General features: G+C 41.0%; 1 protein-coding gene across 4 annotated transcripts in view; it reads left to right on the top strand.

Annotated features, from left to right (window-relative positions):
• Positions 1-12,876, top strand: part of LOC124595805 — a 249,294-nt gene that overhangs the window by 53,986 nt on the left and 182,432 nt on the right. For all 4 annotated transcript variants that reach the window (XM_047134699.1, XM_047134700.1, XM_047134697.1 and 1 more), the window contains exon 5: positions 7,913-8,114. In XM_047134699.1, coding sequence (XP_046990655.1) covers positions 7,913-8,114 — 202 coding nt within the window. The remainder of the gene's footprint in view (positions 1-7,912; positions 8,115-12,876) is intronic.

Genomic DNA, 12,876 nt, shown 5'->3' with positions numbered 1-12,876 from the left:
GCATAATGCAGGGCACTCAGCCCAATCATGAACCCATAATCTATCCAACATATACAGGGTGATTCAAAAAGAATACCACAACTTTAGGAATTTAAAACTCTGCAACGACAAAAGGCAGAGCTAAGCACTATCTGTCGGCGAATTAAGGGAGCTATAAAGTTTCATTTAGTTGTACATTTGTTCGCCATTTCAGCCAATAACGTTTTTTGGTCCCTTTTTCTTCGAAGGTGCTACTGTAACTGGACTACAGTATCTGGAGATGTTAGAGAATTGGCTGTTCCCTCAGCTCGAACAAGAAGCACAACAATTCATATTTCAGCAGGATGGAGCGCCACCACATTGGCACTTACCTGTCCGTAACTACCTGAACGTCAACTACCCGAGGCGATGGGATCGGCCGCCAGGCAGCCCGTGACAGAGCACTTCATCATTAGCCTCCAAGAAGCCCTGATCTTACCCCCTGCGATTTTTTCTTATGGGGGTATGTTAAGGATATGGTGTTTCGGCCACCTCTCCCAGCCACCATTGATGATTTGAAACGAGAAATAACAGCAGCTATCCAAACTGTTACGCCTGATATGCTACAGAGAGTGTGGAACGAGTTGGAGTATCGGGTTGATATTGCTCGTGTGTCTGGAGGGGGCCATATTGAACATCTCTGAACTTGTTTTTGAGTGAAAAAAAAAAAAAACCTTTTTAAATACTCTTTGTAATGATGTATAACAGAAGGTTATATTATGTTTCTTTCATTAAATACACATTTTTAAAGTTGTGGTATTCTTTTTGAATCACCCTGTATTATAATGATTTATTTACTATAGTTTGTTACTGTTATGTTTCATCACTGTTTCTTATCCCCTGTTGATTAATTTTGCATATGTACCATTGTGTTTAGCTTTACTGTATGATTAAATGATGATGGCGTCCTCTTGGGTAAAATATTCCGGAGGTAAAATAGTCCCCCATTCGGATCTCCGGGCAGGGACTACTCAAGAGGACGTTGTTATCAGGAGAAAGAAAACTGGCGTTCTACGGATCGGAACGTGGAATGTCAGATCCCTTAATCAGGCAGGTTGGTTAGAAATTTTAAAAAGGGAAATGGATAGGTTAAAGTTAGATATAGTGGGAAATAGTGAAGTTCAGTGGCAGCAGGAACAAGACTTCTGGTCAGGTTAATACGGGGTTATAAATACAATATCAAATAGGGGTAATGCAGGGGTTGGTTTAATAATGAATAAAAAATAGGAGTGCGGGTAAGCTACTACAAACAGCATAGTGAATGCATTATTGTGGCCAAGATCGACACGAAGCCCACACCTACTACAGTAGTACTAGTTTATATGCCAACTAGCTCTGCAGATGACAAAGAAATTGATGAAATGTGTGATGAAATAAAAGAAATTATTCAGATAGTGAAGGGAGACGAAAATTTAATAGCCATGGGTGACTGGAATCCGGTAGTAGGAAAAGGGAGGGAAGGAAACGTAGTAGGTGAATATGGATTGGGGCTAAGAAATGAAAGTGGAAGCCGCCTGATAGAATTTTGCACAGAGCACAAATTAATCATAGCTAACACTTGGTTCAAGAATCATAAAAGAAGGTTGTATACATGGAAGAAGCCAGGAGATACTGACAGGTTTCAGATAGATTATATAATGGTAAAACAGAGATTTAGGAACCAGGTTTTAAATTGTAAAACATTTCCAGGGGCAGATGTAGACTCTGATCACAATCTATTGGTTGTGAACTGTAGATTAAAACTGAAGAAACTGCAAAAAGGTGGGAATTTAAGGAGATGGGACCTGGATAAACTGACTAAACTAGAGGTTGTACAGAGTTTCAGGGAGAGCATAAGGGAACAATTGACAGGCATGGGGGAAAGAAGTACAGTAGAAGAAGAATGGGTAGCATTGAGAGATGAAGTAGTGAAGGCAGCAGAGGACCTAGTAGGTAGAAAGACGAGGGCTAGTAGAAATCCTTGGGTAACAGAAGAAATACTGAATTTAATTGATGAAAGGAGAAAATATAAAAATGCAGTAAATGAAGCAGGCAAAAAGGAATACAAACGTCTCAAAAACAAAATCGACAGGAAGTGCAAAATGGCTAAGCAGGGATGGCTAGAGGAAAAATGTAAGGATGTAGAGGGTTATCTCACTAGGGGTAAGATAGATACTGCCTACAGGAAAATCAAAGAGACCTTTGGAGAACAGAGAACCACTGGTATGAATATCGAGAGCTCAGATGGAAACCCAGTTGTAAGGAAAGAAGGGAAAGCAGAAAGGTGGAGGGAGTATATAGACTGCCTATACAAGGGCAGTGTACTTGAGGACAATATTATGGAAATGGAAGAGGATGTAGATGAAGATGAAATGGGAGATAAGATACTGCGTGAAGAGTTTGACAGAGCACTGAAAGACCTGAGTCGAAAAAAGGCCCCGGGAGTAGACAACATTGCATTAGAACTACTGATGGCCTTGGGAGAGCCAGTCCTGACAAAACTCTACCATCTGGTGAGCAAGATGTATGAGACAGGCGAAATACCCTCAGACTTCAAGAAGATTATAATAATTCCAATCCCAAAGAAAGCAGGTGTTGACAGATGTGAAAATTACCGGACTATCAGTTTAATAAGTCACGGCTGCAAAATACTAACGCGTATTCTCTACAGACAAATGGAAAAAACTGGTAGAAGCTGACCTCGGGGAAGATCAGTTTGGATTCCGTAGAAATATTGGAGCACATGAGGCAATACTGACCTTACGACTTATCTTAGAAGCTAGATTAAGGAAAGGCAAACCTATGTTTCTAGCATTTGTAGACTTACAGAAAGCTTTTGACAATGTTGACTGGAATACTCTCTTTCAAATTCTGAAGGTGGCAGGGGTAAAATACAGGGAGCAAAAGGCTATTTACAATCTGTACAGAAACTAGGTGGCAGTTATAAGAGTCGAGGGGCACGAAAGGGGAGTAGTGGTTGGGAAGGGAGTGAGACAGGGTTGTAGCCTATCCTCGATGTTATTGAATCTGTATATTGAGCAAGCAGTGAAGGAAACAAAAGAAAAATTTGGAGTAGGTATTAAAATCCATGGAGAAGAAGTAAAAACTTTGAGGTTCGCCGATGACATTGTAATTCTGTCAGAGACAGCAAAGGACTTGGAAGAGCAGTTGAACGGAATGGACAGTGTCATGAAAGGAGGGTATAAGATGAACATCAACAAAAGCAAAACGAGGATAATTAAGTCAGGTGATGCTGAGGGAATTAGATTTGGAAATGAGACACTTAAAGTAGTAAAGGAGTTTTGCTATTTGGGGAGCAAAATAACTGATGATGGTCGAAGTAGAGATATAAAATGTAGACTGGCAATGGGAAGGAAAGCGTTTCTGAAGAAGAGAAATTTGTTAACATCGAGTATAGATTTAAGTGTCAGGATGTCGTTTCTGAAAGTGTTTGTATGGAGCGTAGCCATGTATGGAAGTGAAACATGGACAATAACTAGTTTGGACAAGAAGAGAATAGAAGCTTTCAAAATGTGGTGCTACTGAAGAATGCTGAAGATTAGATGGGTAGATCATATAACTAATGAGGAGGTATTGAATAGGATTGGGGAGAAGAGATGTTTGTGGCACAACTTAACTAGAAGAAGGGATCAGTTGGTAGGACATGTTCTGAGGGATCAAGGGATCACCAATTTAGTATTGGAAGTCAGCGTGGAGGGTAAAAATCGTAGAGGGAGACCAGGAGATGAATACACTAAGCAGATTCAGAAGGATGTAGGTTGCAGTAAGTACTGGGAGATGAAGAACCTTGCACGAGGTAGAGTAGCGAGGAGAGCTGCATCAAACCAGTCTCAGGACTGAAGACCACAACAACACCACCATTGTGTTGTTGCCTTAAAACATCACATATTCTCTACATTTTTAGATCTCTGAGTGGCTTGTCATTAAGTTTTTGTTGGAAGCTGTAGCGTGCACCTGCGCAATGGAGGGTAGTGTTAGTACAGTACTTGGTTTTGGTTTCTTTCTCCTTTGTCCTATTGCTCGGACACTACACCTAAGGTATGTTTGATTATTAGGCCCTCTCTTTTTTTTCCACCTAAGATGCAGTGACCTGGAGCCCTAGCACTGATGGGCCCGACCATATTTTATGCATGACCAACTGCAGTAAGTGGATCACCTTGTTTCTTTAGTATGCTTTTCTGGTTTTTCCAATTTTGTTATATTCCCTCCTCTCTTTTTGCACGTTAAAGTTGTTTTTACACCTGAAGATGGGATTTTAACATCCTGCAAGCAGTCGTGATGTGAATAAATTAGTACTACATCTGAAGCAGATATCTTTATATTAATTAATTGTGCCTCTCAGTTGTGGATGTCCTATATGCCATATTTTGTGACTGATATGTATACCTTGTCGCAGGGAGCTTACAGTAATAAACACTCCTAAATTTGCACCACATCATTGCTATTGCAGCATATATATGGATGGCGTGCTTCACTGGGTAGCCAGCATAGCTTTTGAGTATTATTTGTTTGTTTAATTTTTTTACCTGCTGATTATTTGTATGCGCAGTTGGCTGGAAAATTGTTGTTTTTAAACATTCTGGTCAGTCCATATGAAAATAAAAACTGGACTTTAAAAATATTATAGAATTTGTCTTCGGAAACATTTGCATAATTATTGTTGGAGTGTGTTTTTATTAACAACCTGACAAAAAAAGTAAAGCACCCAGAAGATATGGTCAAATGTCAGTCGTCAAATGTCAATGAAACTGTGAACACATAGACACCATTGGTTGGTATGTAAATGATTTGAGTTGAAACTCTTTGTGACATCTGCAACAGCTATCAGAGTGAATCAATGTTGTTCATGTTTAGTATTGTTATCAGGCATGGTAGGATATATGTGGGGCAGGAACAGTACCCGATGTTGAGTCATCACCGTGAAGGACACAAAGATCCCACATACTCATGTGAGACAGTGTTTTAAGCAACTGACAGTGTGAAAGAGGCCCCATCATGGATATCCATTTGGCTGGATGGTCAAATTCTGCAGTATACAGTTTTTTGCGGTGATTTAGATGTGACAATGGCTAGATGTTGGACTGCATGGGAATGTCAGGGCAGGCATACACATAGTCAAGGTTACGATTGACAGTGTCTGACTACCACAAGAGAGGGTCACTGTATTGTGCACCAGTCACATTGTAACCCCTTCACATCTGCACCTGTCATCCAAGAACAAATAATGGACTCCCAACAACATTCTTTGTCATCTGACACTATTGGATAGAGACTGGCATTAATTGGGCTAGGGATTTACTGTCCCAGTTATAGGCTGTTGTAAATGCCACAACACAATTACCTGTATTTGGAACATGCTGTGCCTGAGAAGCATGAACTTGCTGATATATGGCATTGCTTCATGTTCAGTGACAATTTACAGTTCTGCTCTATCCCAGGCGACCATTGTTAGCGAGTATGGTGGTGACCTGGAGAGAGGTCCCATTATTCCAGTATTTAGGGGAGGCACAGCGGTGTTACACCTGGAATCATGGTGTGGGGAGTCATCTTGTTCAGTTCAGTCACAGCTGATGGTGACTGAGGGAACTCTGATGGCGCGTTAGTACGTTACAGACATTCTGCATCCTTGTGTGTTAAGCTCTCATAGGACAGTCTTGTGGTGCCATTTCCAATAAGATACTGCACATGCATACTTGATACATGTTTGCATGAACTGTTTGTGTGATGTTGAGGTACTCTTGTGGCCAGCAAGATCTGCAGATCTGTTTCCGATAGAGCACATGTAGGGCCAGGTTGGACATAAAAGCCTTCCCTGTGCTAGTATCAGGGATATGGTGAAGGACCAGCTACAACAGTTGTGGGCCAGTTTGCCTCGGGGAGAGGACGTAACGGGTTTTGACACCCATGTGTCCAGGCCAGATGGGATGCTACATTATGCTGATAGGTGGTCTTGTACTTTTCAAGTCCTTTGTAAATTTGACTAGATTTTGTAATCACCAAAATAATATCTCGTACCCTTTCAGTCTGTGAGGTTTTATTTTGTTTCCTCCTCCACTGCTAGGTGCTTAGCTTTTTTTTTTTGTCTGGCAGTGCAGTTCAGGTTTTTAAATTATACCTCCATGATGTGAAAAGAAGAAATATCGATAGTGAAAGAGACGTCAATTTCAGCAGCAGTTTATTCAGAAATGAATCTGCAATAATATTTGAAGGTACCTTCCCAAAAAGAATTAATAGTAATGTAGTCAAAGAATCTGTGAAAAGACCATGAATCATTGTGCAGGATAAAGGCATTTTTCAAACATCAGTGAGAACAATATATTTCATCCAAAAAGTTCAGGCAGTGGTGGCCGGTTACACTATTACAGAAGTATGTTAAACTTAGAAATGTAATTTAAAAAATGAATATTTTTAATTTAGTAACATGTCTTACACAATTCACCCTCTCTTCCTGTCCTGCACCCCACAAATTGCTCTAAAAAATGCTATTTCAAGAGTTCCCATTCCCACAAGGATTTTTACGAAATTTCTGACTTCTGTGCCCTCAGTTAATGGTGTTAATAATTCCATAGTATATTAAACCAGTAAACCCCTGATTCTTTAAAGAATTGAACTTCCAAATATAAAACCACTTCAGATGTCTGATTACGTTACAAATGAGTTAATGTGTTCAATAATTGCCCTTTGGCATGTGAGTGAGAAAAAGCTTAGGAAAGATTTGAAATAATGCTTGAACTTTATTGGAAGTCATTAAGCAGTCTCATTATGAAACACTGGATGAATATAACTGGGTAATTTGCACTTCAAGCAAAAGTTAGCAAAAGTTAGTTTTCAAACAATGGAAAATCCAGGCTGGAAAGTAACAATTTTATGAAAAGGCTAGTTGCTACTCACCATATAGCGGAGATGGTGAGTTACAGATAGGCACAACAAAAAGACTACCACCAATAATATTTCGGCCAACATGGCCTTAGTCAAAAATAGACAACACACAACTCGCACAAAGGCCTTGTTGGCCAAAAGCTTATTGTGTGGCCTTCTTTTTGTTGTGCCTATCTGTGACTCAGCATCTCTGCTATATGGTGAGTAGCAACTATACTTTTCATAATATTGTAAAACATCAGTTTTCTCATGCATCTAAATGTTCATATTGTCAAATCTCCTGAACTGTGTGTTGTACAATGATAGAATTTTGCAGGTACATTTAGTGCTACGTGTGGATACTGCCTGTAAACTGTGTTGCAGATAGATTTAGTAGTAAATAAGTAATGGATTAAAATGTCATGCTGGTGCTGAAGTTTGACTGCATGAACAGGGAAAATGTTGGAAGTGATAAACTTTTTTTTTTGTTTATCATTTTGCGGGGAATGTGTCAGTGAAAAAAAGTTTCGCAAAGGTTCGAAACTGTGTGTTAGCTTTGTTGGAAATCGCTGGGAGCTCTCTTTCTCAAACACTGGATGAATGAAATCCATGTATTTGCACACTGCCAGTTACACTGCCTCAAGATAAAACACACAGTTTCCAGCTGTAATATTTGTCTTATCGTATCAGACTTTAACATAAGATTATACCTCTTAAAGAGCTCAAAATTATACCTCTAAAGAGCTTATGGAAGCATTTTAAGTTTCTCAATTTGATAAATAATCATGCAAAATATTTCAAATCAAATTTTCGTTGCCTGTACACTGCAACTGGCACTGGGTTCCGAGATGGTGTTATAATAATATAGATGCAGACTTGAATACTCTTATTGTGTCATCCCAGAATCGAGATTGTGAAGCATTACATGTTTTCACTACATGTTGTCGTTCATAGCTAAATTATAGAAATTTAAAAATTATCTGTCTTATGCTTTTGCTTAATATAACATCTTTTAAAAACAAATAACATGTTACAGTGGTGCTTTCATAATGGAATATGTTGGGGAGGTGTTGGATCCTAAGGAATTTCGCCGTCGAGCTAAGGATTATGCCAAAGAGAAGAATCGCCATTATTATTTCATGGCATTGAAATCTGATTCTATTATTGACGCTACAGTGAAGGGAAATGTTTCGCGATTCATCAATCACAGCTGTGAACCTAATGCTGAAACTCAGAAGGTAACATACAGAGTTTTATTAATCTAACTGTATGTGCAGTATGCTACATTTGGATTTGCATATGTACTTTATAAGCTACAAATACATGAAAATTAATTTATTTATCATTCATTGTACTTCCTTGCTGATTGCTTTTTGCCTTTCGGCAGTCACCAACATTGTGTGGTTGAAATTGGGATTCACTCTGAACAACCAAGGCAGCCTTTCTGTGGGAAAGCAAATGACTAGTTTTCCGTGTGTTATTACAAAAACTCTTCTGTCTATTCAGTCCAAATTATGATTGTGAGGAATTTGTTTTCTGTACGGTCCATATCTACACACTGTGTATGGCAAATGGAAGTGGTTGAATGGGAACATTCACAGCTTCAGTTGTACAGACCAGGTTGCACTATTTTCTAAAACTAAGGGAATATGTAAGTGGAATGGTTATTGATATGGATGTTAGGGTTGAAGAGGCAGTGATAAAAGCCTTGAAAGTGAAGATTGAACACTTGCATGATTTTCTTTGCTTTGTTTATGATAGGCATCAACTGGCTTTTGTTCTGTACCTCTTACTTAATTACCATGTTTAAATGCCACACAACTTGTGGAAGATCAAATTTCAGAAAGCTGTTTTCACTGTCCTGTTCACGTGGAAGGCGAGAACTGAGTTTGCTAACCTAACTTAACTGTTTTACCAGAATGACATCTTTAAATCATCTGTTCCAATCTTGTCATCCTGAGGAATTGTTGTTACTAGTGCCTACATAATATATGTAATAAATAAAGAGTGTTATTTTGTAATGGATTCGGTGAACTCTTAAGAAGATGGAGTGAGAGATTGTTCAAGAAAATATGATTAAAGATATTGAAGTCAACATTTAAGAAGCCCAAAAAATATGTTTAAAACAATTTTGTCAGTAATTTATATTATGAGGCTTCCATAGTTGTGTTATAAACTGCATTTTAAAACAGGTACGAACCAATTACAAGGCTAATTTCCTAAACATTTTGAGGACACTGCCAACTTAACATCTGTTTTTGAGACTGTTTGCCATTTCAGTTGAAAGTGCCCCTATGAATGTGCAGATGTAAGTGATTGAACTGTAAGGAATTCCCATTTTAGTGAAGGATCCTTTTATTTTAAAACTGTCCATGGTGTCTACATTGTTTTCCTCAGATAGAGTTTCCATGTTTCCATAATGAGGCTGCAAAAGTGTTACAATATTTCGATCAACATGCGTGTGTGAAAGATCCCTTTTTTTTTTTTTGTTATGAAACTAAATAAGTCACCATTACGTAGCAGCCTGAATTCAAAAATCTGTGAAATTGAAATCAAACAGTGGAAACTCCAGCTTGTAATATCAACAATATGTGGAAAAGTAAATGAAGCTACTCATCGTTAAGGTGACATATTGAATTACAGACAAGTGCAATGAAAAATCTATTAAACACTTAGCTTTCAGCCAAAGCATTCTTCAGAAAAGGGAAAACAGACACACACACACACACACACACACACACACACACACACACAAAACATTCATTCATTCACAAATGCAAGCACACCACACACACACATGACTGCCATTTCCAGCAGCTTGGACCAGAATGCAATTGTCATATGGAACAAAAGCAGCAACTTGTAACGTGCAGGGAAGAGGAAGGGACAGCAGGGTACAGGTGAGAGGAAAGAAGAGTTAGTAGAGTTATATCTGGTGGAGCATGCAGGAACTAGATGGAGGCATCACTAGACTGTCACCAGGCGCAGTGTCTGGAGGCTGAGTGGCAGGTAGTTGGATGGGGGGGGGGGGGGGGGGCGCTGGTGGTGGTGGTGGGGGCAACGGAAAAGGAGAGGAACAGGGAAGGGGAAAGAGAGGTAGGTGCATAGATACAACTTGCGCATTATGCACGTCTCTGCCGCCGACCAACGTCTCTGGCACATTTGCATCTGTGGTCGCATGCGCAGTCGCGTGGTGCAACAGTATAAAGGGACGAAGCGAGCACTGGAGCGGCAGTCTTGCGGCTCACTCTGAAGATGGCTGAACGTTATACAGCCGAAATATTAGAAGAAGAAGGAGATTTCTTGCGGCTGCACACCCGAAACTTTGTGGAACAGTCTCTGCGACGCCAAAACCTGAGGATTCACATCAAGTACCTCTGTGGGGAGGAGATGGTTTTATGTGTTCGACAATTGGATAAGCTTCGACACTTGAGAGCAAGATTACTAAGCTCTTTAAGTTTTTTACTAAGGTGCCATGACCAGGGCATAATTCCGAAGTTTGCCAGATTAGTACATTTTATAAAAATGACGTCTATGAATAAGATTTTAACGAAAGCTGGTTCTTCTGTTGTTAAGGAGAGGATCCACTTTACTCGCCGAAAATTAGACCTGGTTTCTGAAGAACTTTATCGCCTGCACCTGAAGATGTCTGTGGAGATACCCTATGATTCTTGGAATTGGATAGATGGTACAACTTGGGCCAAATCAGACTGGATTTGTGAGGTGGCCACATCCCGACAGACTGCAAAATTTAGTCGACCGAAGATGACATCGCAGCGAGAAACTGTTACTCGACGCCTTGCTATTAATATGACAGGTAGAGATTTGGACGATGCTACGATGATGGTTTTGAGTAAGGGACTGAATTTTGCGCCCACGCCACAGGTTCTGCCATTGCCTTCATTTATCAGTGCCATTGAAGAAGCTGTTCGACCACTTCCCTCAGATTCAGCAGAGGAAATAAGACGTGAAACATGCCGTGCAATTATGAAGGCTCGCCTACAAAGGAGCAATATATCTGTGGCAGAGAGGGCTGCTCTACGCAAGCTTCGCCTGGATACTCAGACGGTGGTACTCCCAGCACTTTCCGATCTTTCTGTCCCTCCCTCAACATCACTTCCCTGGATACTTACCCAGGTGGGCTCTGAACAGTGCTCACTGGAGTGCTTTCACCTCTGCTGTCACCCTTGGCTCCCTGCCACATGGATACATCAATGAGACAGTCCAGAATATGCCTAGAGCCAATCTTTCAGCAGCTGATTTAATGATCCCCTGTTCCTCAAGTGTGCCCTGATGGAAGACATCTTCTGGTCATCAGAAATCGCAGAGGCCATTGGAGAGTGTAGGCGGGCTCTTCAGTACGTTAAGCAGTACCTATCGATGGAGCGCCTCGTTGCCTTTTAAGTGGCTCTGTGCCCGGGTCTGCCACCTAATAAAATGATGAAAGCAAGAATGCTGGGAATGATACGTTTCAACCATCAGACCATGTACCTCACCTTCGCAGGTTTAGGCAAAGATCATACATTTCTACTACACATACCATACACCTGCAGATGTACCTTGTATTACATTACGGCTCTGTGTATACTGACCCTGAAACCATTGCCTAACATTTTGCTCTGCATTATGCTCGAGCCTCAGTGTCTGAGAATTATCAACCTGCCAACAGCAGATGGAGCAAAAGCAATTATCTTACTACATACCACCTGGAGCCATATAATGCCCCATTCAGTGAGTGGGAATTCATCAGTGTCCTAGTCCACTGCTCGGATACAGCCCCACAGCCAGACTGTATCTACAGCCAAACGATCAAGCACCTAATAGTAGATTGTCAGCATCATATCCTTGCCATCTTTAACCACATCTGGAACGAGATGAGTTCCCATCGCATTGATAAGAAAGCATCATTGTCCTAGTACTGAAACTGGGTAAGCACCCTGTAGAGATGGATGTTGTCGCCCAATTGGCCTTACCAATGTTCTCTTTAAGTTGGTTGAACACATGGAGAGGTGGAGGCTGTGTTGGCACCTTGAGTCTTGAGGTCTTCTGGAACCATCCCAGGGTGGTTTTTGCCAAGATCGTTCCACTACTGATAATCTGATTTACCTGGTGCCTGCCATCAGAACAACTTTTGCCCAACATCAGCACCGTATAGCCGTCTTCTTTGATGTTCAAAAGGCTGGTGACACTACATGGTGACACCACATCCTCGCTGCTTTACACAAGTGGGGTCTCCAGGGTCCACACATGGTTTTTATCCAGAACCTCTTATCGCAACATACTTTCTGGGTTCGAGTTGGTGCTTCCCACACTACCCTCGATATTCAAGAGAATGGGGTCCTCCAGGGCTCTGTACTGAGTGTCCCTCTCTTTCTTGTAGCTGTCAGTGGTATAGCAGCAGCTGTGGGGTCCTCAGCATCACCCTCCTTGTATGCTGACGACTTTTACCTCTACTGTCCGTCGTCTAGTGTGGGTGTAACTGAATGTTGACTGCTAGGCGCCATACGAAAGGCCCAGGCATGGGCCATCACCCTGGCTTTAAATTTTCAGCCACCGAGACTCGCATCTTGCACATCTGTTGATGTCGTACCGTGCACCCACAACCAGAACTTTACCTTGACGACCAGATATTCAATGCCATAGAGACTTATCACTTTTTAGGACCGGTCTTCAATGCTCGGTTGATGTGGATTACCCGTCTTCAGCTTAAGAGAAAGTGCTGCATGCACCTTAATACACTTCGTTGCCTGAGTAACATTAGCTGGTATGCAGATCACAATACCATTCTGTAGCGTTACAAAGCCCTGATACAGTACAGCCTTGATGAAAGAGTCCGGGATATGGTTCAGCATCACCGTGAGCATTGCAGACACTGGATCTGATACACCATTCCAGGCTTCGATTTGAGACAAGAGACTTTCGAACTAGCTCTGTGAACAGTGTCCTCGTGGAGGTTGTGGTCCCTCCACTGTGTATCGGGCAGCAACAACAGCTTGTCAA

The sequence above is a fragment of the Schistocerca americana genome, chromosome 2 (genome assembly GCF_021461395.2).
Source record: "Schistocerca americana isolate TAMUIC-IGC-003095 chromosome 2, iqSchAmer2.1, whole genome shotgun sequence".
In the NCBI taxonomy this organism is placed as follows: Eukaryota; Metazoa; Arthropoda; class Insecta; order Orthoptera; family Acrididae; genus Schistocerca; species Schistocerca americana.
The sequence above is the reverse complement of the archived record's forward strand: the minus strand, read 5'-3'. Positions and strand labels throughout refer to the sequence as shown.